An 18,574-nucleotide genomic window follows, 5' to 3' on the forward strand; every position below is an offset into this window, starting at 1 on the left:
AAGCGACGGGCGCTTGATACACAAAGCGTCCACGCTTTTTCAACAATAATACTAGTATTTTTCATTCGTTATTGTTTTAGGCTTATTTGAAAAAAAATTTTTTTTTCACCTTTTTAGTTCGATGTTCTTTAAAAGTGTGTTTTTTTAGTTTTTTAAACTATATTTACTTATCAATTTTTAGTTTCGTGTTTTTAAACAATATTTATTTCATCTAAACTGTGGGATCAGTCAACCGTATATTGTCTAGAAAAAATTTCCGATTCCGGAGAGGGAGCCTGAAAATCAGCTACCAAGCCCAATGCAGCAGGCGCGCAAAGGAAGTTTACAAATGAGGCAGCAGACGCACGTGTTAATAAAAAAAATACTTTTTTCAAATGAAGAAATACATGCAAAATGAGTTTGGATTATATCAAAGCTGTTACGTACAGCGCCATCTGCCCTCGAATAGATCAAGCAATGATATCGATATATCAAGGAGTTATGTACAGCGCCATCTGCTCGCGAATAGATCAAGTAATAATGCCGATATATCAAGAAGGTTATGTACAGCGCCATCTGCCCGCGAATAGATCAAGCAATAATATCGATAATTCTGTCAAATACAGATCCCGAGCTTGAGAGATACAAACAAACATACGTACAGATGAAGCTAATAAAAGCGTGTTAATCAATTAATAAAAAAAAGTAAACGAATAATTGAGTAGTCAACTCAATTCTATGCAATTTGAATGTCAAACGAAAATAAATCTTTTTGAAAAATTATGCAAACCTTTCTTGGTCAGGTTCCATTGCATTTGTAGTTTTTCGGGATTGTTGAGGCCGTTCGTTTTGTGTGAGTTTCCCAACGTTTCGCCATCAGCAGTTTTTGACTTCTTCAATAATATGTTAGGACTCTATATATTTTTATTAATCTACTAGCTTATACTCTAATTTCATGTACTTGACTATGTTTATTATATCTCAAAAAATGCAATGTTCACCAAAGCTATGTCAATAAGAGTTTCTCTTAGGACAATAAAGCATATTTATCATTATTATTATTAAATATAACAAAAGATGTAAAATGAATATCCTATTGCTTGTTTCAATTAAAAACAAAAACACTTCATGTGAAATTAAAGAATCGACCAATTCCAATCCATAACAATACAATAATATGGAGTAAATTTAGAAGAAACGGCAGAATGAATGTGTTGTTCTTGGCCACAAAATTACGTTATGTCAACATTTCAAGTGTTTTTGAGCACTCAATTGAATTTCTCGATAGCATTTTATAAGACTTTTGAGTAAACTTTCAGAATTTCAAAATAAAAGTTTAGAGCTCAGTATCTTACATTTCGAGGTGAAGCCCCTAATGTTCCTGGGCTGAGATGCAAACACTGCGGCACGAAAAATTGAGCAAAGTTCCAGTTACGAATTGTGTCGTTTTACCAATAGAAACAAGCCCGTTTTGCCAATAGAAACGAATGCTGTACCACTAGCCAGTAGAATTAAAAAGCAAAAAAGTAAATAAACAAATAAATATTTTATTATCTAAGCTACACTTCACATAAAATAAAGTCAACAGCTCTAAAGTCATAGGTACATAAACTATTTTAAATATCAACAATATCATTGTATCAGTTTTTTGAATATATTCAAACTCTGCCTCTTTTTATTCAACTTGAAATAGTACTCAATTTGATGAGGTAATTTTTTAGGGTGAATTTCTTTATAAAAAGATCAAAGAAGCTAATGTGTTTCTAGTGTTTTTCCCTTTTTTGTCAACTCAAAACCATACAGCATTTCAAAATAATAAAAACTGCCTTGAAACGAAATAAATCAAGTCTATTCATAAAAAAAATGCTATAAATGTAAACCTAAACACTGACTTTACCTCACTATGGTGTCGTTTCAACTCAGAACTGAGTCACTTTTATGTCATTTTCTGCCAATAGGTATTCGATTTGTTTTATATAAGAGTTTAACATAACAGGATAAAAATTTGTTTATATTCATACAGATATTGAGTTCAGTATCACCGAGAAAAAGCTTCCAGTACACTCATTTCAGAAATCGTTAGTCTATGGTAAAAAAAATTGTATGTACAGGGGTTTTTGATTAAGGCTTTCGAAAAGTTTAATGGAAAATGCCCTTATTCCACTCACAAAACCCTTCAACAGTGGTCAACTTGCTGTATGTGTATACAGCAGATTCTCAAGACATTTGCATATTCTGATTCTGTCACAGGGGAAAAAATTATATTCCGAAAATCCACATCTTTTTTAGAAATCTGTATCACAAAGTAGGAAGATATTAACGTCACGGATAAGGCCTGGTTTACCTCTAAAATCATTTCTTTATTTTGGACTGGAAGTAATCAGAAAATTGTCTCAAAATTTAGACCTCAAACCTGACTCATATAAAAGTAAAAACTAATATCGACTCTCATGAAAGTCCTATGTGCTAAGTTTATATAATAATTTATCAATAAATTCAGTACACTGCTTCATGAAAAATAAAATTTTCCAGCAATATCAAAATATCATTCACTAAATATGCCAAAAATAGATGCGCCTGAAGGATTTATCTGTGAATAATGTTTCTTATGAAATGTACGACCAGAATATGAAATCAGATCAATAAATCCTGCAGCATATGAAAATTAGCAATTAGATGCGAAATAAATAGAATTTGAAAAGACCAATGCAGATGTATCACATGTAGTACCTAACACCTAGTGAAAATCAGATCGACCAGCAGGTTTTCCAGTTCTGAAGCACCTTGTCTGTTGTAAAATTATAAACAGGTCAAAAACAGAAGTACTGTTGTGCATTGATTATTATTTTTTTAAACGTGCTCGGCACTGGATAGATTACTTTGTGGATAGAAAGTGTCCAACTTTCAATTTAGATACTCGGATATGAGGACTCGTTCCTACAAAGATAAAAATGAGCTCTCAGAACTTCGTCATGGGAAAAATATATTGGAGAGAAACAACTTTTTCTTCAAAGCAAAACTTTGTTGTCAATGAGGTATAGTAATATTTAAGCAATTCAAACTAAACACCTACTTTCCTGTTTAGTGGAGCTAACAGACATTGAATTTTATCTTCCAAATAATTGTTCAGTTGTCTTGACAGAAACAGTTTCTCTTGATAACATAAAGCAACGTACTTTGAATAAAAACATAAATTTCTGAAGTGTTCAATTCTTTAGTCTATATTTTGTGACGAGTGAAAAAACATCCTACAAGAATAAATATCTTGCAGATTGTAAAATAACTTACAAAAATTCGTTTTGGTACCTCTTACACACATTCTGTACATTTTCCAAAGAGGCAAGATGTAAAAATAACTCCAAACGAATCAGCAAATCCTCTTTCTAATACCACGACACTAATTACCTATTCCTAACAGTTATGCAAGGTTTTTCACGGTGACCATATTTCTTGATATGCCGTAGCCTTAGTGAAGAGCCTTGCTTCGGCTGATAATTTGAGATCAATCACTATCACCAAACAGGTGGTCGAGGAAAATTTACTTTTCTTCAGTTCTTTCAATGAACAAGGAAGATCTTGATGAAAAACAAATGATTTTAACAGGTATTTGGTTATCAATTGTTATTGTAGGATTTAGAGAACCTCACTTTGGTAGAAAGAAGATTTTGGAAGTAACGACAGTAATTTCTTCTGAGGATTTGCCATAACCAAACTCCCCTGCATCAAAACTTTCAATTTTATTGTACTAACAGCTTCTGAGAATGGTATAATGGAAGCTCACCAAAGGCTCATTATGTCTTTTGATCAGTTCATCCAGATATAGATGAAGCTACTCTAAGGTGTCGTCGGCTGAATCGCCCTGAGGTATTTCTTCAGCTTCAGTGGCGGTTTCTGTGGGTTGTGCGGAACTATCTTCTTCCGGAGTGGCGCTGGGCAACTCCCTCTTGGACCGCTTACCAGACTTCTGCTTAGAAGGTTCAAGTTCCTCGCAGGAGGGGCATTCGAAATGTACACAATGGAAAACCTGAAAAATAAATCAGAAGATATTGTCGTGCGAATACGTCGAATATTCATTAAGTGCCATACCTCATTGGCAGTGTTATGGGTTCCAACGATTCGGATGAAAACCACAGGCCTCGGTGGGAAAGTGATATGTTGCCAGGATTTGCGGTTTTCTCTTGTATTGTCTACTATCATTTCCCATTCCCACACGTTCACGGACGATTCTATGTAGTAACTGTAACTCCTATCATCACAATCCCACAGAAGTAATCTCAAGCTTGATATGATATAAGGCTGACCTGAATGAAATACACAAATAATTACAAGATAATTCATAGGAGTATGAACTTTATTGTTGAAAATTACCCTTTGACAATAGAATATACAGTGCGAACGTCAAGGTCAAGTGAAATTAACGTAAAAAAGTATTATTTTCAATACTTATTGATAAGAACGACAATAGTGTTTGTTACATCACTCATCGCCAAGAGGGCGCCGCCATAGAATAGGAGGATTTTTTGATAACTTGTTTAATGGGTGTTTCAAATCTTCATCAAAAAATGTTTCATTGTTGGAAATAGAATTAACAGTTTTGTATTCGTTTAAAAGATCTGCAAACAAACTGGAATACAAAGCGAGTAGAGAGTGTTTTTTGTATAATTCAGTGTTCATATAAAAGTATTTGTTTCGAAAGAATTTTTCTTTCGTGTAATTCAATGTTTATATGAAAGTAGCTGTTTCATAAGGGCTTTTTCTTCCAGTTTGTGTCTGAAAGTTACTTCTTGGTAAATATAACAACAGCGTACAGTTCAACATAGTTAAGACACTATGAATTTAAAATATGTTGTTATTCTCCCTAATCAGCAAAAATGCTGGTCTCGGGATTCACAAACATTCAACATGACAAGAAACACAAAAACTAGTAAACCACTACAAAGCTCATAGTAGTATAGATTGTGTAAAAGGATTTTATAATCCTTTGTTTGTTCTTTTCGTGCTCAGGTGTAAGTCATTTCTACCTCTTGTATTATACTCATAAAACTGGTTATTGACTAGTAGATCGTTGTTGCTTTTGATTCTTTTGTTTTTTATTTTATATATGTTCTTGCATTGCTCAAGTTCAAGTAGATATTTAATTGGGTGTAGTTCAGTCTGTGAGATTAAATCATTTGTGTGGGTTCGAAATGGAATTCGAAAAATAAATTGATTTATTTTGTAGCGTTTGAATTTCTCTTAAATTAGTGATGCCACAATTACCCCATATGATTAACAGATACCTAAAATTCGCCAATATATATGTATTGTAAACCAAGTATCTATTACTGAAACTCAAGTAACTAGAACACCTATATAGAGCTTCTAACATTGGTACAATTTTATCATTAATATGTTCTATGTGTCCTGACCAGTTTAACTTATCATCTACTATGAGTCCCAAATACTTGGTTTTTGCAACATTCATTAAGGGTAAGTTATTTATTCTTAATTCAATATTTCCACAAATTCTATTTTTTTGTTTAAATAGTATGTAAACGGTTTTTGCAGAGTTCACCATAAGTTCATTATGTGCAAGCCAATTTTAATATTTAGAAAGATCTTCATTAACTGTGTTCTCCAGTAAATGTAAATCATATCTACTGTACAAAAGGACCGTGTCATCGGTGAACGTGAAATACCTTCCCTTAAGCTCGGCCTGCCTCAGTGACAATACCATCAGTGTATACAACAGGGGTTCCAAAACGGATCCCTGTGGTACGCTACATTTATTTCCTAGATGCTCACTCATGCTCTCACCGACAGCAACAAACTGGGATCTTTCCTTTAAAAATGTCCATGCAACATAGTTTGTTCAGAAGAACAGTATGGTCAACAACGTCAAATGCCTTTCTTAAATCAATGAACACTGCAATAACCATTCTTTTTTTATTCAACTCCGATGTAATATTATGAATAGAGTTACTTTTTTTGAAATTGATTGATTCTTTCCTTTCTTTGGAAGATTCCTACATTTTTTTTTGTATCAAGATGGAGTAGTAGAAAGCCAAAAACTTTCTTTTCCATACTAAACTTGTAACAGAAGTTGATAAATTGCTGAAATCAGTTGAGTTTCTTCAGTAACGATACTTGGAATTTTCTCTTATCTATTCAGTTATTAATTCCACATAACTCATGAGAAACCTCTGAGATTTTTGACGTTCATTAAAATTGACATTGTTATGAAATAACCTGAAATACTCATAAACTATGAAAGGCATTTTTTCAGCTGATAATATAAAAATGAAAATTTGAATTTTCAAAATCTGAACGTACCTAGCTGGATGAGAATAGCTCCGGATCCCAACTGATGACAAGTGTATCCAGAGTCCCAGTCATAACGCTTCGTATCACCATTCAATAAAGCATTACGGGCTCGACTGAAATATACATTATTCCATTTTGAAACTTGTTAACATGAAAACGCTGATCATACCCACATCGAATTGAAATGAGTTTTGCTACTAACCTCACTCCTTCTATAACTACTGCACTTCTATCTAACGTTGCCACATTGAAATCCGGGCAGACGATATCATTGACCATCTTCGGTATTTGATTTATGCACATGGCCTCGAAAGACACCAAATGAAATACCTATAAATTACATTCATAAAACATATAAAACACATAAACATATTACCAGTATCTTCTTACCTTATTCACAGTATTGTGCGTTCCAACTACCCTAATGTACTGTACAACCCTGTTTTCAAAGTATAAATGCTGCCAAGACCTGCAGCTGTATTGAGTATAGTCTATTACACGGACCCAGTCTTTTTGTTCGATAGAAACTTCGATGTAATAAGAATACGACCTGAAAAAAGAAGATGAATAAAAAAGAGTATTTTTTCTGACTCAAAAGTTATTATAAACGATTTATTTTTGCAAAAAACACGTGTTAATACACACACATACAAACACTCACATACACCACCACAGCACACCTCACCATCAGCCACACGCCACACACACCATCAGCCATACACAATCGGTCCATCACCCACGCACCATCAGCAACACACATCATCGACCACACGCGTCACCAGCCACACACCACCGACCCATCAGCTACACACCACCGACTCATCATCCACACACCACCGTCCCATCAGCCACACATGCCGGTGTGACACACACCACCAGCCACTCACGCCACACGATCGGCATTCAGTCACACATCATCGGCTCATCAGCCATACACTACCAGCCACACACACCATCAGCCACACAAAACTGGCTACACGCGTCGCCAGCCACATACCATCGGTCAATCAGCCACACTACCGGCCACATACCAAAGGCCCACCAGCCACACACCACCAGCCATACAATAATAATAATAACTTTATTCGTCTTTTCGATCATATACATGATATAAGACATGTCATAAATAAAAATATGAAAATTATATAAAACAATAATAACGGTCCACAGTATAACATAGACACTTGAAACAGGTACTTAACTATATACATATATAAAAAATAACACAAACACACATATATGTATACACATACATAAATATACATAAAGTAAATTTATCTTTAACTACGATGAAAGAAATGCAGTGAAAGCAATAATCATAACAGTGTATCCTGTTCTAAGAATTCTTCTATGCTATAACATCCCTTATTAGTTAATAGCTCCTTTATTTGTTTTTTAAATGGTATAATATGCAAATCTTTAATATCTCGAGGCAACGTATTGAATAATGTTATGCCATTATATGCAAGTGATTCCTTGAATGTTGATGTTTTATGTTTTGGGATAGTTAATAAATGTCTATTTCGTGTTGCATAGTTATGAACTATTGATTCATCTCTCAGATTGGGTACATTATTTTTCACATGTATCAGAGCTTTATATATATAGATACAAGGTAAAGTTAGCATCTTGTTCTTGCAGAAAGCAGGTCTACAGCTATCCCTGGGTGCAATATTAAAGATAGTTCTAATTATTCTTTTTTGAACAATAAAATCACGTTTTGCCCCCACAGAAGAACCCCACATTAATACATTTTGAGCCATATGTGAGGATGCCAATGAATATAGTAAACAGTCCTGATACCATCTAAACTAAGCACGTCTTTGATCTGTCGAATTGCAAATAACGCTTGATTCAATTTTTTGCAGACATAATCGATATGGGGCTCCCAAGACAAGGTTTTATTTATAAACATACCAAGGAGTTTGGCTGTTTCCGAGAGTTGGATGTTGTTGAGTTTCACTGTTTTCCTTAACGCGAAACTTAAATGTACTGTTTTACTTTCATTCAGAATTAATGTTGTTTTCTATCACACCAAGAAATCATGTCATCCATGACTGAATTAATGTTGTTTTCTAGCTCCTCCTCAGTATTTCCGGAAACTGTTATGGTAGTGTCATCTGCGAATAGGATAATGAAACCTTGTTTTATATACTACGGAAGATCATTTATGTAGACAGAGAAAAGCAGTGGGCCTAAAATGGACCCCTGTGGTACCCCAAGGATAATATCTTGAATATCAGATACTGCAATATCGGCCGAACGCCTCACACCATCAGCCACACACCACCACACCATACACGTTTCTTCAATTAGTTTTTTAAAATTAATTCTAAATGTTTGTTTATTAATTTTTTTAAAGCATATGGTATGTCATTGTAAATCTTGAAGAATTAAAAAAGAAAATGACAAAATTAAAAGAGATGTTCTTATACCTGATATCTCTGTCCCACAGCAGCAGCCTGATATGGTTGATGATTGATGGTGCCCCCAATTTAATTAGTATGCCATGATCACCTGGTCCACTAATTGGATGTCTAGTGTAACCTTTTTCCATGTCGTAGGTGTAATAATCTCCGTCAAGTAAGTATTCTAAAAGCTCCCCCGTCATTACCTTTGCACCTAATCTTGGACAAGCCACATTTTCATCCATAACTGCAGACAAATAGAATTCCATTTAGAATCGATTTACAACAAACAAACTACAATACTTACTTAGTAATCCACGATGAGGCAAATTAGTAGACCGGGTATTAGTCCTAACCTCTATGGCATCTAAAACTGCGTCTGGTTTAACTAGACCAGCTGGCCTTACCACTGAAAGTAGATCAGCCACTGTCATAAGAGGCAATCTGACACACTTTACCACTAAACCATCCGTGTCTTCGTTTACTTTACACCAATTGCAGACGCCTCGGAATATTTCAACTTCAGGAGCGAAGAAAGACCCTCTTTTTAGAAGTTCGACCAGTGAAGACTGAAAGAGATTTAGAAGATAAAAAGAATCAGGAGTATATTTTTTTGTTTATAAGAATTTACCCAAACGCATGCCACTGCACGTGGCACGCTCATCAAATCATTTATTCGCAATCAGTTTGCGATACAAAAATAGGGTGGAACCGGGAAAGTATTATAAACCTGCTTATACCAACTGAGGCAAAGCATAACTGAATCACAACATTTTGTTCGAGGACTAGAATTAGAATAGAATAGAATTTATTTATTCATCCCTGAAGAATTTACATATACATACAAGAGAATACATATATACATGCAAAAAACTTATCAGACTAGTCACAAGGCAATAAAGAAAATTCAGAAATATACAATTTAAAATATACAAAAATATACATACAATTAGATTCAAAGTCTCTACAATGTAGCGTCTAAAAACTCTTCAATGGAGTAAAATGATTGATTTATTAGATAACGAGTCAGATTATTCTTCAACACATTTACACTCGCTGAGTTCAAGTGCGGGAATATAATCATAAGTCGGTTATAGCACCTGATTCCTTGGTATATGTTAGAATCCTGACCAATGCTCAATCTTGTGTATGGCTGGTGGAGGCTCTCACTATTTCTCGTATTGTATTTGTGTAAATCACATCTTCTACTCAGGTTATTTTCTTCTTTTTTGACATTGATGATGATCAGAAGAATGTAAAGTGAAGGGAATGTTAAAATTGAGAGTTGTTTGAATATGTTTCTACAAGAGGTTCCACGAGCTACACCAGCCATACATCTAATTATTTTCTTTTGGATGATGAAGATTTTATTCATATGTACTGAATTTCCCCAGAAAATCAATCCGTAGCTTAATGCAGATTGTACAAGTCCAAAGTACGCTAATTTAAGTATGTCTAATGATATTGTGCCCTTGAGTTGTCTGATAATGAAGCAAATTGTACTCAATTAATTGTTATATCATTAATATGAGGTTGAATTGAAGGGGTTATATTTTTTAGGAGCGATTAATTTTTGGAAAAACAAGTTTTTGGCTTTCTACTACTCCATCTTGATACAAAAAAAAAGAAGAAGGATGAGGGAGTCTTCCAAAGAAAGGAAGGAAGACTCCCTCATCCTTCTTCTTTTTCTTGTATCAAGATGGAGTAGTAGAAAGCCAAAAACTTTCTTTCCTAATATGAGGTTCCCATGTCATTTTTTGGTCTATTTTGATACCCAGAAATTGAATGAAATTTACCTGTTCTATTGATTTATGATTCACTCGTATATAAAAAATTCATATCACGATTTATATTTTTTGTTGTGAATACCATAAAGAATGTTTTTGTAGGTTAATTGATAGTCCATTAAACGAGCACCATTTATGAAAATCATTACCACAAATGCTTGCTCTGGTAACAGCATTTTTTAATTCATTATCTGATATGAGAATATTAGTGTCATCAGCATACATGACAATTTTTCCAGCATTGGGACATGAGTACACCATATCATTGATGAAAATTATAAAGAGAACAGGACCCAAGATTGATCCTTGAGGGACACCAGTATTTACAATTTTTTCTGTTGATCTATTTCCACCTAATACTTATCCAGCTTATCCAATAAAAGATTATGGTCAACTGTATAGAATGCTCTAGTCAGGTCAAAGTAAAGTGCAATGGAATTGTGCTTTTCGTTGAGAGAGTCATAAATGTTTGTACAAAAATCGCCTATTGCGGTTAATGTTGATTTGTTTTGTCTTAAACCGTTTTGACAGTTAAATAATATGTGGTGGTGATTTAAAAATTTGTTGATACGATTATTATACGTCATGTCAATTATTTTTGCTATTTGACTCTGTAAGCAAACATTACGGTATTTTGTAACATCATCTTTTGATCCCTTATTTTTGAAAACTGGTATCGGCTTGGAGACCTTAAAGGACCGATGGGTACTGCCCCGAAATGAATGATTCATTTATTATATGAGCCAATGGTAAACTTATTATCTCTTTAACATGACGCACAGCTTTTCCACATATATCATATATTCCAGAAGCAAACTTCTTAGTTGTCTTCATTATATATCCTTCAATCTCTTGACTGGTGGTAGAAGAAAGAAAGAAACTGTGTTTTCATGAAAAGGAGATAGTTTCAATTTATCAACCTGTCGTTTTGGACAAGGTATGTCCATGAAAAAGTCACTTAGAGCATAACAGATTTCACTTTGGTTCGATATTATTCTGTTATTTATAATAATTATAATGTGTGTTTCACTGTGTTATTTGTTGCCCTATTTTTCGACTCATTGATTATCTTCCAGCTCTCTCTCATTAAATTTGGTGCTCGTTGTAGTCTGTCGTTAGCTTTTCACATTTACAATGAGCATTCATTACTTTTAACTATTAGGAAACAGTATAATTTATTCATTTATTAATTTATCCTGAATATATACAGACAGAGTCTAATTACATATACACAGTACCTAAACTACACTAAACCTAACACATATATAGATAAAAAGATACAATTGACAATAAAATTATTATAAATATAAAATCCCTATAATGAAATATATAAAATCATTGCAAATAGGTGTTGAAAAATATAGGAAATAGAAACGGGCTAGTGTGTAAATTCATAATATATATGTCATATCTGTAAAAATAAAAGAAACATGTAACATTAATTCATTCTTATTGAATAGAGAATAACAGAGAACTGAGATTGGTTGGGGTAATGTTTAAATTATCGATATCAGTGTTTTCAACTAATATATTTGTAGTTATCAAGGAGCAATCAACTGGAGAATTTACGTTGAAGTTATGAAATATGCAATCTCTTCGCCTCAGGCGGATATCTGGTAATGTTAAAACATTTGTGTAACTGAAAATTGCCTTTGAGAGCTAGCGTCAAACTTATTCATAACTTTATCATTCTCATATAAAATGAGATACATTGAAATTCCAACATGATTAAATCATAATTGGTCATAAACCTAGATATTTCTAACGACAACACATTACTATTATCACATCCATTGTTTAGTCATCACAACTGTGATAACACTGTTTCATGATCTAAAAATGTGTCTATCTATGAATATGCTATTGATATTTTAATTTAGATTAGGATAAATGAAATTATTGGTCTAGGTGGATTTATGAATCAGGAGCCATTTGAATAAAATTCCATTATCTGTAAATAAAACGTGCTTTCACTTTTACAATATGTCCTAACAGGCCTCCTTACAGGTCACTGTCGTCTGAATCATCATATGCAGAGACTCCGACTGTCAGAAGACAGTATGTGTCACATCTGTTTGGAAAATCATGAAACATCAGAGTATATACTTTGTGCTTAAGTCAGATTTTTGAAATAAATGTCCATTGGAATGAGAAGTAAATTAGTAACATTTTTCGAAAGATAAGTGTTATTTTCAAGGACATAAAACAATATCATTTCATTTTAATCTCCTTATTATTTATCTTATACATAGAAAAAACATTTAAGCAAATGCTCAAAATGTCCCCCTTGAACCTAATGGCAGTAAAACAGTCTATTTTCAAACGCATTTCTAACATTTTGGAATGTTTCTGGAGTAACAACTGCACAGACTTCAGTTTCGAAGTTCCTGAATGCCCCTGGTTGCATAATACAAACTTTCCATATGATGGAAAAATTCTAGAGGTGTCAAATTTGGTAAATGAGCAGGCCATTCTAACGGATGAAGCCTACCAATCCATATGTCTTGGTATGCCTGATACAACCAATTCCAACTGAATTTTTGAATCCATCTTGATTGTTGGCCATAATTTCTTGAATCCGTGGGTGAATTAGGTTTTGAAGAATTTCCAAATATGAATCACCTGTCAGATTTTCCTCTAAATATATGGGACTAACCATATGATTTCCAATATTGCAGCCCAAACATTTATTATCTCAGGAGTTTGAGTGCAACTTTCTCGAAAAATATGTGGGTGGGTTTATGTCTAACCAATATGACACATTTTGGTCATCATTCTCACGAGCAGCTGTTAGAGGGGGGGTGGAGGGGTATTTACACCATTAAATAAATAAATAAATACCTGTGATAGTTGCAAGAATGATTCATGGGCCATTATCTCTGGAGCATGCCTATCCATGAATCCATGACATACTTTAACGAGTTTTTCCAAACCATAGAAGTGGCCAGTATCGAGAATCGCACAAACATTTTTCAGAGCCAGCATCTGCCGCAAGAGATCTGAAATCGCTGTTTCCAAATCTTGAAATCCATACTGATGGGCCAAACCTAGAGTATCCAATATAACTTCATCGCTTAACGCTGTGAAGTACATATGACCTAGAATCAAAATATAAGTCATACAGGAATTACCAGTCGTACTCTAACAAACCTGTGTAGATGTACTTCAACAAGATTTTGAAGGCTTTCAAGGGGGCATCAGGGAGTACAATCTCAGCTTGGTTGGATTCCTTCAAACCTCCATAGAGCAATGCTCTGAAGTACTCGCTACGAGCAGCCAAGATAACCTATTTGAATGAGCAAAAAATAATTAAAAAATTGAAACGAAGAAGCTTTAATGCAGTACCTTGTGAGCACTGAGTTTTTCTCCTTCGACGATGAGCGTAACATCAGAGTGATCCGAATTCAAACATAACGCAGACATGTGTTCGGAGAACTGTGCTAGGTGTTCTATATCTACGGACTTTGTCAGTGGTGTGAGAGACTTCTGATTTTCATTTTGTAGGTACTGGTGGCTTCCGCTACTCATCTGGTGCAGATTGTGAAAAAATAACGTTAAATTAGAAATAATTTTGTAAAATAGATGACCTCTTATACATATTATGAATTAGAATTCTAGAAAATGGTACAATTTATTTTGCACAGTCAGAAATTGGATCATCGACATGATAGGAGTATATTTATTACATTTCATTAGCACATGAATTCTTTTTGCATTTCACTTAACTGAAATCTTGCAACCCCCCTTTTTTTTTCTAGAGACATCCTGCCATTTATTACCTGAGCACACTTGTTTATTTATATTCATTGCATTGTTACATATAAAAGGTCATTACTCTATTTTTGAACAGTTTCATAAGTAAAAAGGAACCTCACAACAGTTTTTATATTTTTTGTTGAATGAACATTTAAAAGAGAGAAAATACATCAAATTGATTTTTAAGTACTGTCTTGATCCTTACCTTGAATGATTTGAATATGTTCAGAATATATTCTCAATTCAATCAGTTACTTTTATTATACAAAACATCTTTCCATTACAAAACAAACTCCTTGCTTCCTAGTTTCCCCTTTTTTTTCGGACTTTAAATTTGGCATTGGTATATTGGCAACACATAGACAATTGCCATTTGACATGGAAACTGGCAATTAAAAATGACATGGAAGTCAAATTCACAAAACCACCAAATCGAAATTTTTAGCTGCAAACACCCGACGATCTATTCTTGAATCACTGGTCGTTCTTCCTATGTGATACGTACCCCTATAAATCGTTCTTGCCTACGATTCCCTAGATCCTACTTATCAGCACGGATAAAATTTAATGAAATGGTTATATAAAATACCATTGTACTTCTTTTTGATTCTTTCCTCTTTCCATACATTTTTCAAATATATCTTTTTTAAATTTTGTGTTCTTCTCACAAGTTATCAAGAGCTCAAAGATTTGATGGGATAAAACGTTTTAATTCGAGTATTCTCAACAAGAAAAGTAGTAAATCTAAAAAAAATGCACAAAATGAAAATATATATTTATTTAGAATTCATAGGTGATTCAAGACAACTAATTCGTATGCCATCTGTTGTAATTATTCGAATTACCGAAAGCCCAATTACGTAAAAATACTCCAACTGATTTCGAAATGTATCTGCAGTAATCGTACAACATTAAAAACACTTCTTGAATAATCTTAATGTTATTTTTGTGTTTTCTCAACATCAACTGAAATTTCTTCAAAAGGTCTGCCATGGCGTCTGTGAACATAGATCTGAGTTCGCTGCTAGGTGGAGATAAGACATCGGTGTCAGTATGCCCGTATTCATCCAAAGATGTTTCTGTCCAACCTTGAGCTTTGGTGAGCAAAGCCGATAAGGCTTCACCGGAATTGAGAGTATCGCTACCTTCTCCATAAGAATCATATCCTATTGAATACGATCCATCAGGATATTCCACACTTGTGTACTGGGCTAAGGCGCAAGCCAATAAAATGATCTGCAATAAAAAATAAATATTTCACATTTTACCTTTAGACAAATAACTATTGTCATCACATAAGTTTTTTTACTAAAATTGAATGAAATGCAATTTCCCCATTTCTAATGAGAAAATAAGATTTAATTCATATTGATATCCAATCAAGACACTTCTTCCGCATTGACCTATAAAATAGATCGAAACCGGATGTTCCGCTCCTCTAGACATGATTACATTGTATATTACTGGAGTTTTTTCCAGTAATATTCATTACTACACCAAAGGTTCCAAACAGTATATCACAAGTATATGATTACATTGTAATGAAACTCAAACTACAGAAATATCAAAGAGCTAATTGGGTGTACGGCTTACAATAATATAAATATGTAGAGGTGTAATAGGAGAGGAACTGGCCAAATGTGCCACGCCACATAGGAAGCAACGGCCATAGAAACTTGAGAGAGAGAAACAGTTCTGGCGTGTGATCACAGATCACAGGCTGTGGTGTGCTAAAAATGTTTCTGCTGATTCATTTTACTCAAGATGTTCTGATTTAATACAGTGATTATTTACCAAATTATTATAAGAATAATATAGAAATGTGCACAATGTTGCACACTCAATTTTTTTAACAATTCGTTTGTTATTGAAAGGAATTAAAATTTCCCTACGACAATAACAAATATTAAATCGGTAGAGCTATACTGATCCGAAATAAGTATATAATAAATTGGTTACAATTCAGTGAACGTGTGGCAATTCATAAATTGGCATAGTCTTTGCTTCATTCAACATTATTAATGCAATGCAATCATATCAAGGTACATTTGATCTACTGAGGTACTTGGAAGTCAAACTGTCTGTTATATTCATTTTCTAAAAGAGAACAGAGGAAGATTTATTTTTGGCAACAATAAAATGGTTGATCTACGGTTGTATATCAATTTGCATGGATTTGTAAACATCTAGATGTCTTTAAAATTATTCTCAGATCCTTATATTTCTGTTGTACCTAGTCACAGTCAATATAGATTATTCCTGTTGGGTTAAGATGTGGAAGTTTCTCAGTTAATAAGCAACAAAAGTATGTCAGACTGTCAGATGGACGATGGTCAATTGGAAAATGAAATTACTACTACTTTCAACTACTACTAATTATCAATCTATTACCAATCAATAAATTGGTGGATGTAGCCGTCACTACGTGGTAGAAAATCGAATAAATAAATAAAAACAAACAAATGAAAGTGGTAAAAAAGATAGAAAGTTTCAATTCTCTTTTCTTCATTTTTACCAATCAGATAAAATAAGTCGCGATAAATATAGTCAGCGTGTATTTTATTGGCGTTCAAGCGTATCCAATATTTTATCGATTCAGATAAAACATTTAATTGAAAAATTAAATAAAAAAACTAGTTAAATTGAAATGTAGCATGTTGAACATGTATTTTCCTCGTTGCATATTAAACATGCTACAATGAAAATACCGAACAAAACCAGAAAAATACAAATACTTATTTCAACTTACTGAAATTAACAAAGATGACAGCATGCTTATCTGAGGTATTATTCACAACTAAACACACTGAAAATTGTGAAACTATCATTACAGGAAGTATCGCCAAAAAAGTCATTAAGGGTAATTAGTAGTAAAGGAGTTAAATTATTAACTCATTATTGTAGTCTGAAGGCTTATATTCATTGAAGTGATGATCAATATCAATAATGAACTAAACATTTATTTTACTTTTTATAATATATATGATATAACAAAACCGCAAGATCTAACGAATAAGTTACTGATATATTCAATTCAAAATATGGCCACAAAATCCACGAAGTTATTTGATTAACGTTTTATTTTGAGACTTTCACTACAAAACCACAATGTAAATAATATGTTTGTATTGAACATACTGGAAAAAACCATTGGTGAAAATCAATCAATAAAATGTTATTCGAATACAAGATTTCTTTTAATTATGATATATTTCAATCATCTCATCGACACACGTATACACTATTCAATAGATGGCCAGTAAAACCTAAATTGACACTTGAAAGGAAATGTTTTTATTCAGTTTCATGGATTTTTACGATTATACAGTTAAAAAACATAAGCAGTTCATGTAACAACGATGTATGAGGAAAGTAACCTATTTCAATTCATTTCGAAAAAATTTAAAGAAGTCATTGAAGAATATTTCAGTTCGTGAAGACCATTGTCACAAGGTGGGGCATTCCTAAATCAAAACAAAGAATTGTCAAAGTGAAATGTTCTCAAAATTTCTGTAGTGAAAATATTGTTGATGGGAACAATTCCTCATGTCAAACATCTAAAGTGAAAGTTTCCAACGTTAAATCAAATGATATTTGTGTGAGATTGGTCTAAAGAGTATTTCATTGAAATCGACTCCCGACGAAGCGAGATTGATTCTGTTAGTGTCTCCAATAAATGAAATGAATAAATGTGTGTAAAATTCGAAAGCAAGTCACTTTTATTCCTACATTCAAATATGTGATTGATGACTTGTTTACTTCATGGTAATTCATGATCACTTAAATGAAATGAATAAAAACACTTTTGTCTAAATACCACTGGAATTTAGTGGAATACCAGTGGTGTTTAGACAAAAGTGTTTGTATTGATTCATTTCATTTAAGTGATTTCTGCATTCAATTATTTCAAAATGAGCTTTCAATATTCATTTATGGGAAACTGGATACATACACAAACATATATGTAAACACTTTTTTATGTATTTGGGATGAAATCGTTTCTGTCAAAGTATAACCTATTTTTGATTGATTTACCGATATTATGTAACATTCCTTGTGTTTTCGGATCGTAGTGTTCATATTCTCTGATACATAATCATCACATCGCTTCATTAAACAATACTTCAGATTTACTAATCATAACCGAGAGTTGTCTTTTTTCAGAAAGAATATTACAATAGTTAAATGGAACTTCAAATATTTGAATGTTTGTGCCTGTGGTTCCTTATATAACAAATGTTTTCCTTGTGCTTCATAATTGAATTACAATATCCAGGTATCACCCTTGTTTCCCCGAATAGTTAAAAAATAAGATAACTGAAAGCCCCTCTGTTTTTTAAA

The 18,574-nt window shown here is 33.2% G+C and overlaps 1 protein-coding gene across 1 annotated transcript; it reads right to left on the bottom strand.

Moving 5' to 3' along the window:
- Window positions 1–1,510: 1,510 nt before the first annotated feature.
- Window positions 1,511–14,599, bottom strand: BTBD9 (BTB (POZ) domain containing 9). The gene is made up of 11 exons (XM_023163663.2): window positions 14,439–14,599; window positions 13,823–14,005; window positions 13,628–13,763; window positions 13,319–13,575; window positions 8,998–9,259; window positions 8,718–8,937; window positions 6,673–6,832; window positions 6,485–6,612; window positions 6,292–6,395; window positions 4,066–4,280; window positions 1,511–4,003 (listed from the first exon to the last, which is right to left on the bottom strand). The coding sequence occupies exons 2-11, from the start codon at window positions 14,003–14,005 to the stop codon at window positions 3,809–3,811; spliced, it is 1,860 nt and encodes a 619-aa protein (XP_023019431.1). The 5' UTR covers window positions 14,439–14,599; the 3' UTR covers window positions 1,511–3,808.
- Between the last annotated feature and the right edge of the window lie 3,975 nt (window positions 14,600–18,574).

The sequence above is a fragment of the Leptinotarsa decemlineata genome, unplaced genomic scaffold (assembly GCF_025532065.1).
Source record: "Leptinotarsa decemlineata unplaced genomic scaffold, Ldec_3_MD MMD2_tig00026282_RagTag_RagTag, whole genome shotgun sequence".
NCBI lineage: Eukaryota > Metazoa > Arthropoda > Insecta > Coleoptera > Chrysomelidae > Leptinotarsa > Leptinotarsa decemlineata.